This window comes from Triplophysa dalaica, chromosome 8 (genome assembly GCF_015846415.1).
Source record: "Triplophysa dalaica isolate WHDGS20190420 chromosome 8, ASM1584641v1, whole genome shotgun sequence".
Taxonomy (NCBI): domain Eukaryota; kingdom Metazoa; phylum Chordata; class Actinopteri; order Cypriniformes; family Nemacheilidae; genus Triplophysa; species Triplophysa dalaica.
Genome location: NC_079549.1, coordinates 8,003,147 through 8,028,086, shown reverse-complemented (window position 1 = coordinate 8,028,086; position 24,940 = coordinate 8,003,147). Strand labels below are relative to the sequence as shown.

Genomic DNA, 24,940 nt, shown 5'->3' with positions numbered 1-24,940 from the left:
TGTTTTTTGAAAATGTTTTCCTATCATTGAAATAAACGTTTTGGGAACTACGATAAAACTACCCACTGAAAACGTTATAAGAAAGTTAGTGTAAAGTTCCCAAAAAGGTTACCACTAAACGTGCTTAGAATGTATTTTGAAAATGTTTTCCTATCATTCAGATAAACGTTCTTGGAACTAAAATAAAACTACCCACTAAAAACAGTAATGCAACATTGCTTGGTAATATTCTCAGAACATTTTTAGAACGATAAAATTGCAGCGGGTATGATTATCTCTGCTAAAAGCCTTAATACCGCGGTTCATGACGTGTGTCTGCTGGAAAGTCTTTGTAATATTAACATAGCTCCTAGCTCCTGCCTGACTTTTATCCTTTTTATACTTAAAATGAAAGGTATGTGGATTTTATGTAATAAATAAGACATAGCTCTTTCTACAGTCTTTCTAATGCCCACAATATCTCTTCCCTACGTCAACATGAGAACCATAACTTTTTACACAGTGGTGGCCACCGTCGTGTTTGGACTGAGCAATTTGCTGCTAATATATAATGCAACTCTAGTGGCTGCTGTTAATTTACAACTGTGCCTTTAATCCTGCGAGGAGCCGGACTCTCTCGGTGAGAGTTTCCATAGGACCGCCTGCCACTCAAAGCTTCTTACCTCTTGCCGTTTTAAATCTTTCAGGATACAAACAGTCACACAATAAAGTCTTACCAACTTTACAGTTAAAAGAACAGTTCATCCACAAAAACATCTGTCTTCATTTACTCACCCTCGTATGAGTCTTGGTCACAATTGACTACCATAGTAGGAAAACTGCTATTTAATTTCCCTCTATGGTAGTTAATGGTGACCAAGAACTATTTGGCTACAAGAATTCTTTCAAATATCTTTCTTTGTGTTCATCAGAATAAAGAAATTGATACAGATTTGAAATAGCTCAAGGGTGAGTAAATGATGGCAGATAGATAAGAGGCGTGACAATCATCGACATCCAAAAAACCCAAGGATTTAATTCTGTCTGTGGTTCTGATTTTCCTTCGACATCACTATAACCAGGGGTGTAGTATAGTTTGTTGCAGTGAGTATAATCAGATTCCTCTCCCAGTCTACTAAATTCTTGTGGTTTCGATTAAAAACCATTATGAACCACAATGTTATCTATTTCAAAATAAAAAAAAATGTCCAGGGTATTAATGGGTGTTATATTACTTCCCATCTGCATCTACTGTGTTTTGAGCAGGGTTAAAAATATTTTTTCAGCAGGGCAACGAACATAATGTAATGAATATCCTGCGAAAGTGTATGTGGCAGGGGAGGCGTGGGCTAGCCAAGTCTGGAAAGAGAGAGACAGGAAACCGTAAGGAAATAAATAGGTCAAAGGCTGATTGTAAACACCTGTCTCTTGTTACAGTGATTGGTGAGAAGACAATAAAAGCCAGCACGCGGGGAGGATCGAAAGAGTGAGTTTGACTGAGATCAAGAAGGCACGGAAAGAACGAATGCTGAGAAAAGAAATGACGAAAGAAACCTTGCACCAGGAGGTCATATTTAAATATTTTTTTTTTGCAGTGGATCGCATTGCGGCATGCCGTGGGGTGAGCATATCTCAAACCTTTCTCCTCCCCTCTTCCCGTCCTGTCTTCCCTTTTCCTTGGTGGCCCGACACCCTGGTTCCTTCTGGACGTGAGGGCCGATCTCCAGTGTGGGGAGAAGACCAGCGGGGCGGCGCCCTCCCACACTTTCCTCTTCTCACCAATCCCTTGGCCTGCTTCCGGCCACTGGGGCAGATTATGGAGGTTGGTGCACTTCATCAGGTAGTGTCCGGTTATGGAGGTTGGTGCGGTGATCCGGATCCCCGACACCCTGCTGACCGCCCTCGATCAGGCTGGGTTGTACCAAATACCTGTAAGTATTGAGGGGGGTACATATCAGGCCTCGGTGGATTCAGGCTGTAACCAAACCTCAATCCACCCAGGCGTGATTCAAGCTACGGCATTGGATACAGTTTGCGAGTTGCTAAGCTATCCCTCAGTTTCCCTGGCGATTAAATTTAGGGGGAAAAAGCATGCACTTGAGGTAGCAGTTAACTCACAATTCCGACATCCGCTAATTTTGAGGACAAATTGGCCAGATTTTAGTGTGTTACTAGGGTATTTATGTGCGGGTGTCTCTTGGACTTAACATGAGCGGAGGGGGGCTGTCGTGAAGCTTGGGGAGTCAGAGCCGGGACCATCAATGACGGATTCAGGGGAACAGATCACCATTAAAAGAAAGGACCCTGGATCAGTCTCGACATAAGTCGCTTAAAAATGTGTTTGAGCAGGTCTGCACAATCGACGGAAAGCCTCTTCAACTGGCACACCCGCTCACCTATCCATATTTTGCCATGATAAAAGACCAGTTGTATCGAGTGACCCAAGACACTCAGTCTCATAAGGATACAACACAATTGGTTATCCCAAAGAACCGCCGGGAAATGCTCTTTCAGGCGGCTCATGCAAATCCGATGGAAGGACACTTAGGGCAACACGAAATCGTTTAATGACCCGTTTTTTGGGCCGGGCATCCACGAGAATGTGTGCAGATGGTGTGCCGCATGCAGCAGGTAAACCCACCGGCCACCCCAAAAGCACCATTGTGCCCTCTTCCTCTGATCCAGGTCCACTTCGAATGAATTGGTATGGACCTGGTCAGGCCGTTAGATAGATCAGCACAAGGTCATCATTTTGCATTAGTCAAGGTGGACTATGCAACACAATAGCCTGAGGCAGTAGCGCTCCGCAATATTTCTTCCAAGAGCATGGCGGACGCACTGTTCTCGTTAATCTCCCGCATGGAAATCCCCAAAGAGGTTCTCACGGATCAAGGCACGATGTTCATGTCACGGACACTCCGCAAACTATACAGATTATTTGGGGTGAAAACGATTCGGACCAGTGTCTACTACCCACAAACGGACGGGCTGGTCGAACTTTTTAACCGTATGTTAAAAACCATGATCCGAAAGTTTGATCACGAGGACAGCAAAAATTTTCATAAATGGCTGGAGCCCCTGTTATTTGCCATGCGCGAGGTTTCCAAAGTCTCCACGGGGTTTTCCCCCTTTGAGTTACTCTATGGGCATCATCCCCACTGGGTGTTAGACGTCCTAATGGAAACTTGGGAGGACAGACCTACTGCTAGTAAAATTGAAATATATTATTCAATTTTGGCTGAGGAGATTCTTTTATTCCCAAATAAAACATAAATCAAAAGTAAATAATATTTAAATATGGCCTCCCGACGCATACGTTTTCTTTCGTTGTTTCTTTTCCCAGCGTTTGTTCTCTCCATGCTTTCTCGATCTCAGCCAAACTCTCTCTCGATCCTCCCCTCGTGCTGGCTTTTATACTCACTGTAACAAGAGACAGATGTTTACAATCAGCCTTTGACCTACTTACTTCCCGCCGGTTTCCTGTCTCTCCAGACTTCGCTAGGCCACGCCGCCCCTGCCACATACCCCCAACGCCCGACTCAGGCCGGGGCCTCATCTGGCCTGCAGCCTCCTCCCCCCCTTTGGAGAGAAAGTCGTCAACTACCATCAGGGTCCCCGGTCTGTTTACTACCTAAAACTTAAAGGGTTGTAAAGCAAGATACCAACGGGTGATCCGTATATTTCATGCGGTGGAGCCATTAGAGGGGTGTGTGGTCCGATTAGAGGGTGAACTCCTCACCTCCTTTTTGGTCTTGGGATATGAGTCGAATTACGACACAGCATTCACCTTGTGGTAGTCCACGCAGAACCGAGCCGTCGGTTTTGGGAACCAAAACTATTGGGCTGGCCCAGTCGCTGTTGGACTCCTCTATTACCCCCATATCCAGCATGGCACCTTATTCTTCCTGAACCACTTTCTTCTCATGTTCAGGTAAATGATTTGGCCGGCCACGTACTACCACTCCCAGTGTGGTCTCAATATGGTGCTAAATGAGTGTATTGTGGCCAGGCAAAGGTGAGAACACATCGGCAAAACGAGCCTGCAACCTGGCAACATCAGTGAACTGGGACGGGGATAGGTGATCCCCACCAGGGACCAGAGTGCTAGGTTGAGTCATTCCTCTTACTTCTGGCCTGAGATCATCCTCTCTTCCCACCAACATTGCCAGCATCACTGCATCCGCCTCACTCAATGAAGTTGGTGAGTAACTATGAGCTGGATGTTGGGAGCAATGTGAGGATTTTCTCTCCCGGTGTAAATTTACGTAATCTGGCACCCCTATTATGTTGCCTCCCAAGTAGGGAGGAGCTCAACCTATCTCTAAGGGATCGCCCACCTTGCGGAGAAAGCTCCTTTTGGCCGCCTGTATCCGGGATATTGTCCTTTCGGTCATGACCCACACCTAATGACCATAGGTGAGAGTAGGAACGTAGATTGACTGTTAAATCGAGAGCTGAGCCCCTTCTTCACCACGACGGACCGGTACAGCGACCGCATTACTGCAGAGGCTGCACCGATCCTTCTGTCAATCTCCCGTTCCATCCTTCCCTCACTCGTGAACATGACCCCATGATACTTGAACTCCTCCACTTGAGGCAGGAACTCTCCACCAACCTGAAGTGAGCAAGCCACCCTTTTCCGACTGAGAACCATGGCCTCGGATTTGGAGGTGCTGATTCTCATCCCAGACGCTTCACACTCGGCTGCAAACTGCCCCAGTGCATACTGAAGGTCATGGTCTGATGGGGCCAGCACGACAAAGAGCAGAGATGAAATCGTGTGGTCCCCAAACTGTTCCCCCCAAACTGTTCCTCCTGAATCCGAGGTTCTACCGTCGGACGGATTCTCCTCTCTAGTACCCTGGCATAGACTTTCCCGGGGAGGCTGCGAAGTGCGATTCCTGATAGTTGGAGCACACCCTCCAGTCCCCCTTCTTAAAAAGAGGTACCACCACCCTGGTTTCCAGTCCAAGGGCACTGTCCCCGACCGCCACGCGATGCTGCAGAGGTGTGTCAGCCAAGACAGCCACACAACATCCAGAGACTTGAGGTACTCAAGGCGGATCTCATCCACCCCCGGTGCCCTGCCACCGAGGAGTTTCTTGACTACCTCAGTGACTTCAGCCCGGGTGATGGATCAGTCCGTCTCCGAGGCCTCAGCCTCTGCTTCCTCAATGGACGACGTGACGGCGGGATTGAGGAGATCCTTGAAGTATTCCTTCCCGATATCCCCAGTCGAGGTCAACAGCTGCCCAACTCCACTGTAAACAGGATTGGTATGGCACTGCTTCCCCCTCCTGAGGCGCCGGACGGTTTGCCAGAATCTCTTCAAGGCCAACCGATAGTCCTTCTCCATGGCCTCACCGAATTCCTCCCAGGCCCCAGTTTTTGCCTCCACAACCACCCAGGCTGCAATCCGCTTGGCCTGTCGGTACCCGTCAGCTGCCTCGGGAGTCCCACAAGCCAGCCAGGCCCGATAGGACTCCTTTTCAGCTTGACGGCATCCCTTACTTCCGGTGTCCACCACCGGGTTTGGGGATTGCCGCCTCGACAGGCACCGGAGACCTTAGGGCCACAGCTCCGAGTGGCCGCGTTGACAATGGAGGTGGAGAACTTGGTCCACTCGGACTCAATATCTCCAGACTCCCTCGGAATCTGGTCGAAGGTCTGCCGGAGGTGGAAGTTGAAGATCTCTCTGACAGGGGATTCGGCCAAACATTCCCGGCAGACCCAAACGTACCCAAACGTGTCTGTCCAGCTTCCTCCCCCGCCATCGGATGCAACTCACCACCAGGTGGTGATCAGTTGACAGCTCCGCCCCTCTCTTCACCCGAGTGTCCAAGACATATGGCCGGAGGTCAGATGAAACAACCACAAAGTCGATGATCGACCTCCAGCCTAGGGTGCCATTCATATCTCCCGATTGCATAAATGGTCCAGAAGTCAGTGCTTTCCTAGCGCTTTTTAAGTGGGTATACTGAAATCCTTGATCATTTCTAGTTGGTATACGGTGTATACCTGCATATTACATAGACAACAACACTAACAGTAACTCAACAGACAAAGATAAACACACTGACACTGTCAGAAGGGATATAATTGATGTATAAAAAATATACAAGGTTTCAACTATTAAACATGACATGTATACTGATTTACTAAACAAAGTCATTTTTATAGAACAGTACTAACAGTCAAAGCAAGGACATCACGCGACATCATGAGAGGTTGAAGGGGTCATATGGCACGAATACATATTTTTCTGTGTCTTTGGTGTGTTATAATATGCCCATTCATGTATTTGACACGTAAAATTGCAAAAAATTTAGTTGTGGAACAAAAGATCTAGATATAAAAGCGAATGCTCACCGAGACCTGCCTGAAAACACCTTGTGTCACCACACCCCCACAATTCTATGTCGGTTCGTGGTAGGATTGGACTTAGAACGCCCAAATGTGAGATAGGCCCAAAGGAGGCCTTACATGTCACTACGTAGAATGGTATTCGACCATTCACTATGTACTGGTTAACTGGCCAATGATAGCACACTTCGCTTTCACATGAGCTTTGTAAAAAATCTGCATGTTAAGATTGAGGCAGGGGCAAGAGGAGATACAAACATGCACGGTATGGGTAAAATACATCGTTTTTTAAACTAAAACCGTGTATACAAACTACATCTAAAACAAATAATAATATTAGTTGTAGCCATGTCATATGACCCCTTTTATGCAAATCATTTCCTAAGATTGTGTGTTTCCTGAAAGTCAAACCCATGACCTGGATTGCTTGTGTCAATACATCTGAACTAAAACAAGTCTCACAGTGGTTAACCCCCTTTAATTATAGAGCCAGTGTAGCTGCTTTTTCAAATCAGAAAAACTCATGCAATCTCTCTAATCTCATATTTAATCTAATTGATACATACATCAGAAGAAAGGGTAAGAAATAAAAACATAACAAGAGCTATTCGCATTGATGCAACATTTATTCAAATTACAGCAGTCTGACAGAAAACTGTTCAAAAAATGTGTTCCTAATAATTTGCAAATATTGTAAAGAATTATAGTGCAAGTAATTTAGAAACCATCAACCTTTCTAGAATAAAAATAAACCATCAGTTTTACATTTAGCAACAAAGGTGCTATCTTTATTATTGTTATAACTCATGCCTTTTTAACCAGCTTTCTGAAAGATGTAGATATTGAAAGGCGGATAACTAATTTTTTTCCAATCTGAGATTATAGACATTGTTCTTTGTTTATTTTAGTTGTCTTTGTTTAGTAGAATTAAGTGTATGCCTTATTTGTCAAAATGATATTGTATTATGATTATATCAACATATATTGGCCTTCATTCTCTCTAGATATCAGCATCGGTCATTAAAAATATATATTTGTGTACTACTATACCAAACACCTCGGTTAAAAAACAAAATAGGCAAAACGCTTTCAGTGCATGTTAATCAGTTCAATAGAAATACTTAATTACATACAGTATAATCATGTACAACACTTACACATAATCTCTCACCTGTCTGACCATGCTTTTAAGGAATTCTAAAGACCTTTATGAAATGAATAAGATCTTATTGCTTAACACATTTCCTTGCCATTCAAAAAAATAATATGAATAAGATATTTTATTCCCTTATTGCTAAAGGCCGGTTTTCAGACAACGTTAATTCAAAATGAAATGCACTACAAAAATACTGTATGTAAAATTCTCTTTTGCAGAAGTTCAGGTGTTTGTTTGTTCACTGCATTTGGGTGATGAATGTTATATAAATGGTGGATATAACGCTGGATTTGGAGATCGTTTGAAAACGATCTACGGAGAAGTCCCAGCGCTAAAAGATGCCGGACATGAACCGCATCCTTTGAGTGAAACCAATGTCTGTGTTTTGTTGGCAATGTGCTTTAGTTCAGCCTCCCCCTCCCCCCACACGCCCCATGTGATTTTGGAAATAATCGTAGAGCTGTATATATCTTTTATAAAAGTGATCAATCTTAATACTCTTCGAAGATACGAAGTACGCAATAATACTCTATAGATACTCAAGATTAATATGAGGCTGGCAGAAACCGTGTGTGTCAGGGCCGCTTTAAGACACAGTCTTAAGTTAGCGGATATGTTTATGCAACTGGACCCTGTTATGATATATCTTTGCAGTTCATAAGGTCTTTTTAAATTTTAATTTTTCTAAAAGATTCTTCTTATGAAAACATCACTGTGTAGTAGTATCACATGTATAAAGTAATGAAATCAATATCTGTAGCATAGTTATTTCGGGAGAGGTGTGTGGAATGTCTGGAAAACACCTGCTGGCTTGACCTGCTATCCGTGTCTATTTATATGGCTGTTAGTGTGGTGTAAACTGGGAAAGCTGCATTGAACAAATACTCTTATATAGTTTTCTCAAGTTGAATCTGGTTGTAGCAGGCCTGCAGACAGACAGAAAAATATTAATTTAATATTTCATTATTCCAAATAAAACACAGCTAAAACTAGTTTTATAAGAGTAAATAGCGAGTAGAGTTGAGCCGGATACTCGGCTGAAACAAGATGAAGCACTTTTGCAGAGTACGAGTATCATACGAGTAATACGAGTCAATATCTGTGCTCGGATTGAATAAAAATCCTCATTGGGTAGCTGACTGTGTCTGCGTTCTGTGATAGGCTAGTCACAGTGCCCCTCCCCTACACACATACAGATGTATTGTGTTGCTGACTGTGTCCGCAGCTCTCTCTCTCTGTCTCTCCCTCAGTCACTCAGGATAGCACGTCGTTTCCGTTAGCTGAAGGTCATTTTATTTAGACATTTTATTTTGTCCCTGACATCCACTTGTAATGTAAGTCACGTTTTTTTGTAACAAAAGTATATAAAAGTTTTCATTCTCATCTTTATTTTGAATTACTGATGATGTTTCTTGCACCCACGGGTGAGACTGATGGTGTGTTATAATAGCTCATATGACTTACTTTGAGAGTGGTCAGCATGAATCCGAGTTGTCCCAGTTGTAGACTGCAGTCTGTCAGGTCTTCTATCAGACATACTTCAGAGCCCAGATTTCTGATCCTAGACACAAAAGGTTATTTAGGTACCAAGAGAAACTGCAAAACTATCGCAGATTTGTGAATTTGATACAAAATTGAACACAGGACTGTAACGACTGAATGCGCTTTTATAAATAACATTGCTGTAAAGCTTAGGAAGGCAGCTTCCTAAAGTTTGGGAATCTACCGCGCGCGGAGCACCACAAAGAGGAAGATTGGAAAGAGGTCATCCATGCACCAAAAAAACTCCTGGCCGAGCAGAGCCTGCACATCTTGTGTAACCTCCTCAAAGGTCAGCTGGAGCACTTGTAACTTATCCAAGGGAGTGAACGCTGTGCTGTTGAATCAAAGACAAACATGGAAATATATGAGGGTGGTAACAAGATGTTTAACACTTGTGGACAGAACTTTCTTTACCTGATCTGTTGCAGGGTTTCAACAGCAACTGCAAAGCAAGCATCTTTAGTACTCGGTAAAACCTGTAAATAAACATTAACATGACTAAAATTAACATGTTTTACAACTTACTATTACCGCTATTACAGATTATTAGGCTCCTTATTAACCCTTTCTTGCCTAAATAAAGAATAAATTTAATTGTCAACTTGTCACCTCTTTTGTCTCTCCCAATACAGACATAGAAACTGGCCAAAACCGTCTGAAAAACAAACATATTTATCTGTAAATTGTGCCAAAATCTATATTCTACAAATATCCTATAAATGATTAAAAAATATATCGTCTCTGTTACGGATGTAGGGAACGAGACATTGCATCGAGACAGAATGGGGTTTGAACTTGAGAACGTATCATCTCTGATTGTTGTTTTAAAAGGCCAATAAACTTGGTGAATGGCATGGCATGCCAGTCTTCACCTTGTGCATACGGGTATAAAAGAAAGATGGCTTGCACATTCATTCACCTTTTGGCCCCAAATGAGCTGGACAATGCTCACGACAGTTGTTGCAACTCGCCTGACGCCTCCTCCGCTGGAGTCAACAGCTGGTGGAATCCCTGCGGGCAACCTCAACCAGACAGCCGATGCGCTCTCTCGGCAGATCACCCTCTGTGGAGAATGCTGAAGTGCTCTCATATGGATAAACCTGAGCCAGTCGTTGAGATAGTTGAGAATATGCACGCCCTGCTCCCTGAGGAGAGCAGCCTCTATGGCTTTGGTAAAAGCACAGGGAGACAGGGCCAGACCAAAGGGCAGTAGCTTGTTCTGGTGTGCTGGAACCTCGATGGCAAACCATAGAAACGGTGCCGAGGGAGAATTGAGACATGAAAAGCCGCTGCAGACGTCTTGGCAGCCGCCGCGGAATGGGACACAGGCGATGTTGTGGCTCCAAAAAGAACACAGCCCACAAGCATATTCCTTTTATACCCGTATGCACAGCCAGAGACTGGCATGCCATTCTCCAAGATTATCAAAAGGTACAATGAGAGTGTAATAAGGTTTAATAAAAAGAAGCAAGGAGAGAGGAACCGGCAAATATTAAAACATTTAATAAAATAACAACAAAGTAAAAAGACAGTGAATAACGGTGAATAACACACACCACAACTAAAATCCAGGCCTGGTCCTCAGTCATCAACGGTCCGGTCGCTCGTCCTCTTATGCTCCCGATCTCCTCTGTGATACGCACAGCTAAACCTCATTATCACTCACTCACCTGCCTCGACTGACGGTCTCGTCCCGCCTACTTCACTACATAACCCCATCGCCCCTCACAGGCCGGGGGTACCCCCGAGACTGTGCTTGCTCACTTCCCCTCCCTCGGGGGGGGGGGGGGTCGCCCAGTCTCGGTGTACCTTTCCCCTGGGGGTATGCACCGACGAGACGAGAGAACGGAGACAGGAGCCCTCAGAGCGACCGGAAAGAGAGAAAAAAAAATTATAGTCCGTATCCCCGACATGCTGCCACTTGGTCCTCAACCAATTTACTCTCCTTCGCAGTGACCTGCGGTGGCCCTGGGCGCTCAGTGGACGACTCGAGTGTCCCCCCCTGGTGGCCGGCAGTGGCTCCTCCATTTGCGGGAAGTCGGCGGCGAGTGCCCCGTCCCCTGGTCCTCCCCCTTGGGCGGACGGACGCAGGCCCCGGCCATTGGCGGACAGTGGTGACTCCCCCGCTCCCGCTTGGACTATAGCCACCCCACCTCGACCCAAGAGTGTGGCAGCAAAGATCGCCGTCCCACCGAAGCTTTGGTGGTCCACGATGGCTCCTCCTCTTCTCCAGAACCACCACTTCGGGCAGCCACTGGCGGACCCCCTTCATCCACGCTGCCCAAACTTGGACGACTGCCGGCGAATAACACAAACCACAAATAAAATCCAGGCCTCTCTCATTGATGGTCCGGTCGCTCGTCCTCTTATGTTCCCGATCTCCTCCGTGATACGAGACCGGTGCGCGTACAGCTGACGCTCATTATCGACTCACGGTCTCGTCTCGCCTACTTCACAACACAGAAATGATAGGTTTTCAAGTTCAAACCCCATTCTGTCTCGTAACAATGTTGAGAGACCGACAGAAAGGGAAATAATGTTATAAAACATTATACATAAAAAAATAATAATAATAATGTTCATATCTCAATGAATTCAAAAGTTCAAGACCTACAAATTCATATCACATGATTACGCATGACAAACAGTAGATCAATATAACTCGGCTTGACTTTTTCAGTTGGAGGAAATGCTCCTGACAATTCAATTTTGAATAATAGTGAATAAATGAAATTTACCCTGCATTTTTATCAATGTTTGCTATGGTTGCTGCCCATACACACAGAGCTCTTTGAAAATCTGAGATTCTGAAAGTCTAGTGTGACTGCAGTTTAAGTTGTCTTCTCACTTCTAACTTCTATCACTACACAATATGGTTGTGCATGTTACTTTTGTCACTTACTGCTGTACTCCAAGGAAGGCTAGGAGAGCGAGATCAGGCTGTTTGTTGAGTCGTAACACACAGCTCCAGTAGACTTCTTCCTCTCTCTCTTTCTCCAGGGTGTAGAGGGTGAAGAGAGGCGGGTAAAGCCTCGGCAGAAGCACAGGCAGCAGCAGATTTGAGCTGCTCACTATTAAACTACAGCACAAACACTTCTGTTTAATTGAATAAACTCATGTGACAGCTATAAAGAGACTTTTCATGCGTTAAAGCAAAAGAAATCCAAAACTTTACATTTTTTGCGGGGTTTCGAGACTAGACACATACACAGGGTTATTTGTCAAACAAAAAATAACATTATTTGAACATTATTTCCCTTGAAACTAACTAGTAACATTACGTTTAATTTACATTTAGTCATTTACCAGACGCTTTTATGCAAAGAGACTTAGGATAATAGCAATAAGTTATATGTCATACAGGAGCAATAATACAATAGGTGCTTTTAATAAGTTGCGGGTTTCAACAAAAGCTAGACCACTACCTGTTGAGCAGAAGAGAGAAAGTTAGTGTTTTTTTTTGTCTGTCATGCGTTCTGAGAAGAGATGGGTTTTAAGTAGTTTTTTTGAATGTTGTGAGACTTGGTGGTTGACCGAACTGAGTTAGAAAGTGTTCCACCAGAAAGGAGAATGAGCGGGAAAGGGATTAACTGCCCTTATGAGAATGCAATACAAGACGCCACTGGTTTGCTGAACGCAGGGATCTTCATGGGGTGTAGGAGTGCGTGAAAGTATGCAGGTGCAGATCCAGTGATAATCCTGTAGGCAAGCATTAGTGAAATGAATCTGATAAGGGCTTCAACCGGTAGCCAGTGGAGAGAGATGAAAGGGGTCTCACATGAGCCCCTTTGGGCTGTTGGAAGACGAGGCATGCTTCTGCATTCTGAACCAGCTGGAGTGGTTTGCTAGCCTTCGCAGAAAGAAGTCGTCCGTGAGGGGCTGCCTCTTTCCTTCCTTTATAATTGAACATTATAACATTGGTGCTGAAACCCATGAGGAAGGAGAGACATGCTGTAGAAGACTCCTCGCCGCAGAGTGCGGTGGTTCTGGAGAAGAAGATGAGCCATTGTTGGCCGCCAAAGTTTCGGTTGGATGGCGACCTTTGTTGCCGCGCTCCTGGGTCGAGGTGGGGTGGCTATCCTCCAAGCGGGAGTGGGGGAGTTGCCACCATCCACCAGAGGTCGGAGCCTGCGTCCGTCCGCCCAAGGGGGAGGAGCAGGGGGCGCAGAACTCGCCACTGCCGGCTAAAGGAGGAGCCACCACCGGCCACCAGGGGGAGGACAGTCGAGCCGTCCTCCGAGCTCCAGTATCTGTTGTCTCGTCGCTACATACCCCCAGGGGAAATGTACCCAGAAACCATTTTATTCGCCGGCAGTTGTCCGTGAGGGGCTGCCAGCTGTCTTTAACTTTGTTTAAATTGGGGTTGGGGTCGAGGATATAATCTTGTCTATTGCCGGGCCCACCAAACCTGACAAGGGTTGAGTGTATTGGCATCCCAGATATTCCAAGTCCATGTGGTCAGTGTACTTCAGTGGTTCTCAACTATGGCCCGCGAGATCCATTTTCCTGCAGAGTTTATCCCCAACTCTGATAAAACACCTGATGAGGCTAATCAGTGACTTCAGGAACAGACGCGTTCAACTTAATGTAGGGCTGCACAGATTGTTTGGCATATCGCATTAAAGTACCGCGAGAGCGATTCAAATCCGTACCGAGCAATCTGCAGTTGAATTGCTCTCGCGGTACTTAAATGTCATACTTAAATGGACCCACACAGTATCAGACATATGCTAGGCCGAGGGGTTTCCCAGTTGTGGTTGAGTCTTTTCTGGAGTTGTAATTTATGACAAATGCTGGCAAAGATGAAGTTGACAGCTGACCTAGAATCAAGGAGGGTGGTGACTGAAACATGACTGGATAAGCGCTACTTCCTCGAATGGGGGATGTGCTACAGAGACCACTTCCTGCCGTAGGAAGGAGTTTAGTGGAGATACCAACATGGCATCCCTATTTAGGGGAGATCTCATGGGAAGAATGTGTGGACTGAATGAGTTCACCGCAAGGTGGATGTCAGCCTAAGGAAGGTCATGGGTTGTCAAGGTGGAAACCAATCATGAGGATAAATCTGACAGAACTGCCCTAATTGGGGGAAACTACATCTTGAGCACTAGGTCCGGTTAGAGCTATGCGGTAGATAACTCAGCTGGTACCCGGCCTAAGGGGGCAGGGCTGCTCTGCCCAGTCCGCCTGCAGAAGGTGCTAAGTGAAGGATAGAATTCCTGTTCTTCACCCAGTGGGGGAAGAATCGAGGTGAAAATATCACGCTGACCCACCAAGAAGGGGGAAAGGTGTTTTCGCAGGCATACGCTCTACTGGCCACTGGTCTTACCTTATGCCCTGCAAGACTTGAGCTAAACCGGTTTTAACAGAGACTGTAGAACCTCACGAAGGTGTTGGGTATAGCTGAACCTGCAGCTCTGCAGATGTCTGCCAGAGAGGCACCCTTAGCCAGTGTCAGTGGAGTGAGCTCTCATTACCTGTGGGCACGGGCACCTTGGGACCGGTACACCGTAGTGACGCGTCCATGATCCAGTGCGCCAATCTTTGTTTTGAGACAGCCCTCCCCTAAGAGCTGCTTAGAGTTCATAAAGATCTGTGTGCAGTACAAGTAGAGGTGCAATGCACGTACTGGACACAACACGGATGGGGTTGGGTCTTCCTCCCAGGTGGGGAGTGCTAATGATCAGGTTGTGGTGTCCTAGAGACTTCCCAGCAACTTGGTCGTGATGAGCGGCAATGGGGGCTACATACACCTTCGGCATGGAAGGGGAGAGATTACTCCCGAGTCTCTGGAAGGCCAGCACGTTCCAGATCGAGCAACTCTGCGGGTCTTCTCTTAGAGAATGAGAAGAGGCACCACTTATAGGCATATAGCCGGGGGGGAAGGTGTACTTTTGCTTGTCCCATGGCCAGCTGTGCACTAGAGAATCCGTGCTGAGGGGGGCCTCGGACAGGGAGCATCAAAGCGGTGTAGGATCTGGCCAGACCAAAGGTGACCATTTTAGGCATCGTTAAACACCCTGACCTCTCAGAAGGAGTTTAACCGGCTAGCAAGTCTGATCCAACTGCCCTCTCCTAAGCATCCATCATTTGGTCAGGATAGTTTCTAACACCTCCCTTGGGACTTCATAGAAGTCCCAACGGGGAGGATGGGGTGCGTCTCCAACGATGGACCATTTGGCATAAAGGAATGTGGCCTATGTTTTCATCTCCTCTTGATATTGTCTGTCTTTTTCCTTGATCACAAAAAGAATGGTCTAAATAGATATATATCTCCGCATTGTATGTTTGTCCCCATGTTATTCGGCCTCGCCTATAACTTCAAAAGCATGTGTGTTTAGTTGTATTCTGCTTATATTTTCATTCTTGTACAAACTTCAGGTCAATGTACTTATAATCCTGGCATGTTTTATATTTAAATGTTTCTCTCTTCATTGCTTAAAAGATGGTGTAGAGCACAGTAATGTGTTTTATACCATACTCATTTTATGTCATTCTTAGAGTTTTACAGCGCCAAACTCCTAAGTGATCCTAAATGCAAATGAGCTAATAAGCGAAACAAAGAAACTTGATTTCGCGCCTAAAATCATCTCATCGCATTGGATCGCTCACTTTGGGGGGCAAGAAACCCCCAGGCTTAAAACATCCGTGAACGGAGCAATCGATGCTCTTCCGTGTGTTCGGGCGTTTCAGTTCAAGAACACCTCCTGAGACCTGTCTCTCTCTTCGGAGACAGTTTTTCCTTTCTGCAAATTACTTCGGCTAACTTCATCCAACCTTCGTCAGCCAATCTCGGCTCTAAGAAAGAAGTAGACGGACTCACCTGCTTGCTTTGAAACCATTAGGACTCTGAGAACACTTTTCCATGGGCACAAAAACTTCTCCAAGCACACTCAAAGAAAACCGATGCAAGTATCAACTATTTCCTAAATAGGTGCGTTTAAGCTGTAACCCCTTTTAACTAAGGAGACTGTCCTCGATGGTTCATGCAGATGTGAATAGTTGTTTGTAATACTGCCACTCTTTGCTTTGTCTATTTCTTTACTGCTTTTACGTTTCATGTTTGTTTGTTAGCATTTGTTATTTCTTAGTTAGTCGGTTTGTTTTCCCTTTAGTGTGGTCAATAAACCTGCATTTGTCTGCACGCTCGAATTGTTGCTGTGTTTATTTATCATATATTAACATCACTTAAACTGCTTGATTTCGCTATCATTTCTGGAGTTGTACTGTACTACAGTAAGAGTGTTATGTTTCCAAGGCCAGGAAATTAATATTTCGTAGATTTGATATACGATCTGCTGATCACTCGCTGGACGAGTGCATTTAGTTTGTCGCTATTTATTAGGTCTGCTGAATCCGATGAGGTGTATAAAATAGGTGTAGTTTATCATCATTAATTATCCGTATTTGACTGTGATCAAATTCATAGTTTTCCCCAAAATACACTACATAATTGGTGGAGAAATCGCAGGCAGTTTTAAACGTTGTTTGTGTGCAAGAGCCCAGTTTCACTTTCATTTGTGTACCTCAGTTCCCTGATGAAGGGAACGAGACGTTGTGTCGAGAACGACAGATGGGGTTCGCCGTTGAGAACCAATCAACTCTGGCTACTATAGAAAAGGCCAATGAAATTTGGCGAATGAAATTTGCATGCCGGGCTCCGCCCCCAGATATCCGGTATAAAAGGAAGCCGGCGTGCAGCATTCATTTACCTCTTGTTCTGAAGAGCCTGAGAGCCTCTCACGACTGCAGCAGAAGACGATACGTGTTTGAGCCTAAAGAACTAGGGAATTACAGGCCTATATCGAATTTACCTTTTATATCTAAAGTTCTGGAAAAAGTAGTTTTAACTCAATTATGCTCCTTCCTCCAAAGGAATGACATTAATGATGAATTCCAGCCTGGATTTCGAGCATGTCACAGTAGAGACTGCTTTGATCAAAGTTACAAATGATCTGCTTTTAGCGTCTGACCATGGCTGTATTTCATTATTGGTGCTGCTAGACCTCAGTGCTGCATTTGACACCATTGACCACAGCATACTTCTACATAGACTATTGTAAATAGTTACGTCGGGAAATTACGTCGGCATTAACGGAATAGCATTGAAATGGTTTGAGTCTTATTTATCCGACCGTTTTCAATTTGTAGCAATAAACAATGAGGTGTCCCGCAAATCACAAGTCCAGTACGGTGTCCCACAGGGCTCAGTCTTGGGGCCTCTGCTCTTCGCATTATACATGCTACCTCTAGGAGATATAATAAAGCGACACGGAATTAGCTTTCACTGTTATGCTGATGATACTCAACTTTATATTTCCTCGAAGCCTCATGAAACCCAGCAGTTCCATCGAATAAAGGATTGCATAGTTGACTTAAAAATGTGGATGAGTAACAATTTTTTACTACAAAACTCGGACAAAACAGAAGTGTTACTTACTGGACCCAAAACTTCTATGCGTAACAACCAAGAATACTGCTTAACGATTGACGGATGCCCCATAAAATGCTCGTCATCAGCTAAGAATCTTGCCGTCGTATTCGACAGTACTCTGTCATTTGAAAGCCATGTCGCCAACACCTGTGAAATTGCATTTTTCCATTTTAAGAATATATCCAAATTACGTCATATGCTGTCACTGTCAGATGCAGAGAAATTAATTCATGCATTCATGACATCCCCCTATGACCACCCACGTTAGCAGCGTTAGTGATATGGGGAACTCTGCAAACGTAAACCCGCCAGCTATGTGCTCACGGGCCGATCGCACCCTGATTCGCTCTTCTGAACGTTCCCCAATCGGCGGTGGCATACTGTCTGGATTCGGGAACGATGTGTGACGTAGATGAGATGAGATGAATCCGAGCTCCACCCCCAGTGGTTGAGTTAGGAGGAAGCAGAAATGATGTCATTCATGCTACCCGGGTTTCCGGAGGTGCATGAGGAGCTGTGTAAAACTTGGAGCGCTCCACTCATGGACCGCTCCAGTAAATCCAGCTCCACCTCCCTTACTTCCCTCGATGGTGGGGCAGCCAAAACCGTAGCCACCGATGTCACAGCCCGAGTAGCAGACGAAATGGTGGCTGATTCCCGTAGGAAGACAGCCACCCGTGACCGCAACTTCTAAATGACAATCTGCCCGCAGTGCGCGCAGATGTGTCAACGAACGCTGCTTCAGTGTGCTGGACGCCCACACACCTAATGCAGCGATCGTTTCAATCCCCTGCCGCACCCAAGAGAACAGCGGGACATGATGTTCTCGATGTGTGTGCATGAGAATCCGGACGGTATGCCACCGCCAGTTGGGGAACGTTCAGAAAAGCGAATCGGGGTGCCCGTAGGAAGACAGCCACCCGTGACCACAACTTCTGAATGACAATCTGCCCGCACTGCGAACGCTGTCAACGAACACTGCTTCAGTGTGCTGGACGCCCACACACCTAATGCAGCGATCGTGTCCATTCCCTGCCGCACCAAAGAGAACAGCCGCGCTGGAGAATGCTCAGTCAGTCCTGAAAAGGACTTTTAGATAAGATCTCTAACACCTGCCGAGACGCCCAGGGAAAGGTCGCTGCAGGTAGGGACGATCCGCTGCTACACGTCGTAGATCCGGCAATGTAGAAGAATTCATAGAATTCGTTCTGTTCGTAGTCATGAGCGAAGGCTCTGCAGAACAAAAGGTAAATGAATTCTGCAAGCCGGCTTCCTTTTATACCGGATATCCGGGGGCGGAGCCCGGCATGCAAATTTCATTCGCCAAATTTCATTGGCCTTTTCTACAGTAGTCAGAGTTGATTGGTTCTCAAGGGCAAACCCCATATGTCGTTCTCGACACAACGTCGAGAGACCGACAGAAAGGGAACCCCAGTTACTGTTAATTATGGTAGAGCTAACTGCTATTTCAAATTTGACCCTATAAAACGAAGAAACCTTTTGTAGTGAGTCATGATATTGTTGACCGCCCTAATCTGAACGAAGAAATCCTCTGTTAGCGCGAAGGAAATAGAGGAGCAGATTTCCTCCCTGTTTCATGTATACGGACAAATTTTGTGTATTTTAGATTGATTTAAAAGCCATTGATGCATTTTCCAATGAGTGTTCAACTAAATATACACCGCTTCCCGAAGTTGAACCATTAGCCTAGCTAGCTAATGCGTGGTTTTTGTTTCCTCGTAGGCAAGGAGGAAGGATATTGTTTTTGTACTGTACTTTACGGGATGCTTTGCAGTTAAACAATAGATGACGACTATTAAAAGGGAAGTGTTTTAAAAAACCTGGATCAAGTTAATTGTACGACGGCAAATAAATCCCGTTGTGTGTTGTTTTTGTATGTTACTGCGTGTTTTAAACTCAGTGTTTGGGCAGCAAATAGATCCTGCCGCACGCGAACCGACGCGTAGCTCAGATCTACTGATACGCCCAGGGGAAGTCGCTGCAGGAAGGGACAGTCCACTTCACCATATCTTAAGATTCCGGGAGTAATTTAGCGTAGAGTTTTAAGTCTCAAAGTCGATCATGTGTTAAGGCCCCGAAGAACAAAAGGTGAATGAATCCAGCACGCTGTCTCCCTTTTATACCCGAATATCCGGGGGCGGGTCTGGCATGCACATTTAATTCGTCAATTTCATGAACCCCATCTGTCGGTTCGACACAACGTCGAGAGACCGACAGAAAGAGAACATACCTCATACCTTGGTTAACACCTAATAAGGTAAGCCGGAAACATAACTGTGGAGAGCGAAAGACAGACAAGAAGGTGACGGGCTAACAAAAAGATGATACCGTGTGAAACCTGATTGGTGTACAATTTGAAAAACAACTTGAGATTTCTGTACAAAGTATGGAGTCCGGTTTGTATTTGTTAGATCACTTCAGATGAATTCAGAATATCTCAGTTTGCTTGCTTGAGCAAATAAAGTTTAAACTCATGGCATCTGGAACCATTTTGGTTATTTCTTTGTGCATTGGATGGCCGATTCTCCACATTAACAGTTACAGTACAATGGCACAGAGTATGCACAATACTATGAAAGAACGCTGATGCTGTTCCACTTGCATCTGTTGCATGTAGTTGCATTGGTTATAATTAGGGCTGCCCCCAAATAGTCGACTTAATGCTAGTGGATGTGAAGGAAGGTTGTTCGAATACGTTTTCATTGGTCTGTTAATCACAAAAAAATATATAGCTGCAAGCAGCAATCATCGGGTTCGAGCAGTTTAAGGCCTCTTAAGCACCTTTGCCGTTGCCGACTAGGCTCAGGTTTCGCACCCTAACATGTCCACAACGGAGGACACTCTCCCACACCAAGAAGTATGAAAGAAAGGGTCAGTAACGTTTAATACAGACTACGCATGCTTACACTCATATGCAAAAACACGTGTAAAACTGATAATACCGAAGGGACGAGTGAAATGAACCAATTCTCATTTCTCTATGATGTTCTGTTGCAGAGATAAAGATCTTGCTAAATGGTTGCTAAGCTTACCTGTTTGGCTGCTATGGGCGTGGAATGGCACCTGCCAATTAATAACACACTAAACCACAAGTCAATCGAAACAACCCCAGTGTCTCTTTAATGTTCTATTGCATAGATATAGGTATAGCTCAATGGTTGCTAAGTTAGCTTGTTTATTTGTTATGGGTTGGGCATGGCACCTGCCAATTGATAACACACTAAGCCACAAGTGAAACGAACCAAGCCCCTGTGCCTCTACGATGTTCTACTGCAGAGATATAGGTCTTGCTAAACAGTTGCTAAACTAATACGTTTGTTTGCTATGGAGGTGGCTTGTCACCTGTCATATTATATTACACTTATCCATGAGCAAAACAAACCAACCACTGTGTCTCTATGGTATTCTTCTGCAAAGATGTAGGTCTGGCAAGACGGTTGCTAAAATAATCTGTTTGGTTGCGATGGGCTATCTTGGGAGTGGTCATTGATAATAAACTAAGCCATGAGTAAAACGAACCAACTTCTGTGAATAATTGAATAATTCCACTCCAGTGAATAATTATTTAAATGTACAGGCACTCTTGCTTGCTGTTTTTCCAACACATGATAATGATAAATTTTTCCTGTCATTTACAGTAGGTGTCCGTTTAAGAACTTAATTTATATTTTAAATATTTATATTCTCTGTAATGTGTAAGTATCTGATATTTTCTCAGCCAGTAAACTTAGACTATTCTTTTCCACGTATATATACGCAAGTAATTATGTTAATATCATAAATGTGTGATTATTCAACTTATTGCAGAAATGAAGGACTTCTAGTCGACTATGGAAAATCTTGAGTCAGGGGCACCCCTAATTATAATATAACAATTTATTTTAGATTTAATTTATGCACATGCATTTTAGTATTTTATTATAAATGAATTGTAATAAATTCAATTTAAACCGCACAACTGCTTTGCGAAGGTCTACCAAAGTTCTACCAAAGTCACACTCAAAGTCGTCATCTGATTGGTTGAATTTTACAGAAATTCCAGAAGACATGCATATTGTGTTCATTAACGGGCCACCTGGAAACAACACAAAGCCATCTGATCGAAGAAGCAATCTGTCGTGTTGACATCGGTTGCAATAAGAATTCATCACGATCGACACATTTAATTATTTAAGCGACCCTGCAACAGTGTTTCATGCACTCTGACTTCTTTACAATGTTAAACGAGCTGTCTTCTCATGCTTAACATGGTCAACTTGTCAAAAAACGAGTTGGGCATATTACGTAGTATTTCTGTGCTCGATACATTCCCCCAGAGATCGTGTAGGTTTCGGAACGTTTTTTTCAAACATATAAAACTGTTTGGAACAAATTTTCTTAGTCCCTTTTTGGGAAATTCTCCCTGAAAAGCATGTGGCACACCCACACGGTAGCAATGAGAGCAGGAGAAGGAGCATGCGCAGATGTCACTTTCACTTGTGTGCAGGAGAGAGAGTATACGCTTGCGAAGTTCAGGTGTTTGTATGAATGCATTTGGGTGATGAATGTTATATAAACGGAGGATATAATTCTGGATTTGGAGATCGTTTGAAACTGATATATAGAGGTGTCCCAGCGCTAAAAGTTACCGGACATGAACCACATGTGGTGAGTGAAACTGATGTCTCTTAAGTTTGGGCTACATAACGTTTGTCTAGTTTGTTGCCTCTGAAACGTCTTTAGCACAATTTAACATAATGTATGCATTATATAACATGTTTATACAATATATCAAAGAATCTAGAACAGTTCACTCATAGTGATGCTGTCTTACCCCTGCTGGGGAGTTTCTGAGTGTGTACTGCTGTTAAGACTGTCTGTGAACTCATCTGAAGAGCTTGAGGAATCCAGAATAAAACCACCATCCTCTGGGAGAGCAGGAAACAGAAACCTGAGGCAGACATTGATACTTGTAAGCCAATTATAAAACCATCGATAAACTTGACAAATAGCTCACAGTGATTCCTGAGACTATAATGAAGTGTATGGATGACACAGGATATCATTTTATGCTGTAATAACACAGTAGTAGAAATGAAAGAAGGTTCAACCAAAGGAATTTAGCTTGCTATGAACATTGATGATCGACTGGGGTTTATGAGAACACGGATGTCTAACCTCACTAACTTGAATATGCGTGTCAGAAATGAATGAAGCTCGTCCACTGCTTGCTGTAAGAGACGTCTACTGGAGCCCACACCAACATAGGTCATCCTGTACACGGTGACAAGGGTCTCCATCAACCAGCCCAAAGGATGCAAAGGGGTGTCACAGGCCTGATGATACACAAAAGTATTCAAACACATACTGTAAGATACGCCAACATGTATATTTGTCTTTGTTTTAGAATAAATTATTGAAATAAAGAAACACTGATTTACATAACCATTCTCTATCCAAGTACTTTCTGGAGCCACCGTACCCTTTTTTCAATTATGAGAAACATTGTTGCTTTTGTGCCAAAAAAGAGCCTAACCTTCATGAGATAACGGCGGATGTTGTTGTAGGAGTCTGCAGTAACAGGTCCCAAATGTTTAGGAATCACCTCAAGAGTCTCCAGCATCTTATTCTGAGATCGTCTCAGTTCCTCCGGACTACAAACACATACACAGGTTACTGAAAATGTCTTCATGCATAACTCACATTTACTTTCGTGTACACATACCGATCTTTCTGTTGTCTACGTCTGGCAGTGAGGGAGATCGCAATGTTCTCCCAAGCTTTCTCAAATACTCCCTGACCTGGAGTCAAGTTTTTTAATGCCTTTTCACAACCCAGTCGAGACCAGCATTCCTCAAACAAAGCATTCCACTTTTCCTCCGCAGGAACTGAGTGACAACCATCCACGCTAGACAGATAGATTGTAGAATTGTTAAACATTTCATTAACAGAATAGGGCTTTAATATAAGGATTTGTCGTAGACACACTTACAGTGAAATGGTTTCTGTCCTCAATGTTTCAAAGGGCTTTGTAAAAATTCCAGCCACTCTCAATCCGGTTCCCCAGCGGCCATCAAAGGTCCCATCCAAAGAGTCACCGTTTGGGATAGACAGAACACCCTATGTGTCCATAAAACCACAGAAAATAAATATAAAGCACAAACTGAGTGCACAGAATTTTTGTCTTGGGAAACTAACAAAATTACACCTTTCCACATAGAGTCCAGTCATCTGAAAACTCGCCCTTAAAGACTGTGTCATCATCACAAAGTAGAGTCCCATTGCCCTGTATGAAACAGGAAAATTGGAAAGAGCCTCATTACAGCAAATAGCTAGAAAATAATGATATTATGATACGTCTATTATTCTTCCTTGAATGTGTTGAACGTACCATCATCTTGTTATTACAAAAGCTTCCCTCATAATACAATCCAAACTGAGTGATAACAAGCCCATCTCCATGACGCTGGTCATCAAGCCATATTCCCATGTATTTCTCTCCCCTGGAGAGACATATAAGAGCTGTAACAAACATCTTCCATTCAAATAAATTGATTGTTTCTTGTTTTATGTATGCACATAAAAATCTAATTCATTCTGGAAAAAAAATCACTTTTATAACAGCAACCAAAGATAATTACACACTGTTATTGTTTTCTTTGTTTCTTTTGCTCTGATTCTGATTTGTCGTGTAACTGACAGAGAACCCACTCACAGAGAGCAGGGTGCAAAAACCTAAAATGTTATGAAGCTACAGAAAACCCCAAAATAATTTTACAATAAACTCTTAAACATGGCACTTCCCACGAGGGGGCAAAACAGGAGAAAGAAATGGCTTGAATAAACACAAAGAATCTTCACAATGTCAAGACGGGAACCAACTGACTAGGACACCCGAAGGTTGTTTCAGAAAAGACTCTTAGAAAGGTGGGAATTAAGGTTCAAAACCCGACTTGAATGAACTGCACTAATCAGTCATGCTTTAATGTGTTTCATAATGATTGGCTTTAGTTCACGCGATCTTACTAATTTGAAAAAGGCTCAATTAGTTAAGATTTACATTTACATCTAGTCATTTAGCAGATGCTTCTATCCAAAGCGACTTAAAGGTGGGGTAACAATGGAAGCAATTAGGACAGTATAAGGACAACAAAAAACAATCAAAAAGTGCAATCAAAAAAGAAGACTGGTCTCATATAACCTAACACAGTATACAGAGCCAAGTTAGCTATTTTTTTTTAATAAAGAGTAGAGAAATAATAGAAGTCAGAACTGATCAGTCAGGTGTTGACGGAAAAGATGTGTTTTCAGACGATTCTTAAAGATGGCTACAGAATCTGCAGATCTGGTAGCAGCGTGCAGATTATTCCTCACTTGGAACTGATCCGGAGAAGGTACGAGAGAGAGATTTTTTACCTTTTTGTATGGCACCAAAAGACGTTGTTCGTTTGCAGAGCGTAGGGATC

General features: G+C 43.9%; 1 protein-coding gene across 10 annotated transcripts in view; it reads right to left on the bottom strand.

Annotated features, from left to right (window-relative positions):
- Window positions 1–6,949: 6,949 nt before the first annotated feature.
- The window catches only part of als2a (alsin Rho guanine nucleotide exchange factor ALS2 a), a 53,153-nt gene continuing 35,162 nt past the window's right edge, over window positions 6,950–24,940 (bottom strand). For 2 of the 10 annotated variants that reach the window (XM_056755440.1, XM_056755446.1), the window contains 13 exons: window positions 23,866–23,977; window positions 23,683–23,760; window positions 23,467–23,594; window positions 23,200–23,382; window positions 23,011–23,128; window positions 22,653–22,810; window positions 22,309–22,425; window positions 11,943–12,119; window positions 9,650–9,695; window positions 9,455–9,516; window positions 9,225–9,374; window positions 8,963–9,059; window positions 6,950–8,424 (listed from right to left, as the gene is read on the bottom strand). In XM_056755440.1, coding sequence (XP_056611418.1) covers window positions 8,386–8,424; window positions 8,963–9,059; window positions 9,225–9,374; window positions 9,455–9,516; window positions 9,650–9,695; window positions 11,943–12,119; window positions 22,309–22,425; window positions 22,653–22,810; window positions 23,011–23,128; window positions 23,200–23,382; window positions 23,467–23,594; window positions 23,683–23,760; window positions 23,866–23,977 — 1,465 coding nt within the window. In that variant the 3' untranslated portion in view covers window positions 6,950–8,385. The other 8 variants (XM_056755443.1, XM_056755441.1, XR_008907354.1 and 5 more) reach the window with 8 other exon arrangements.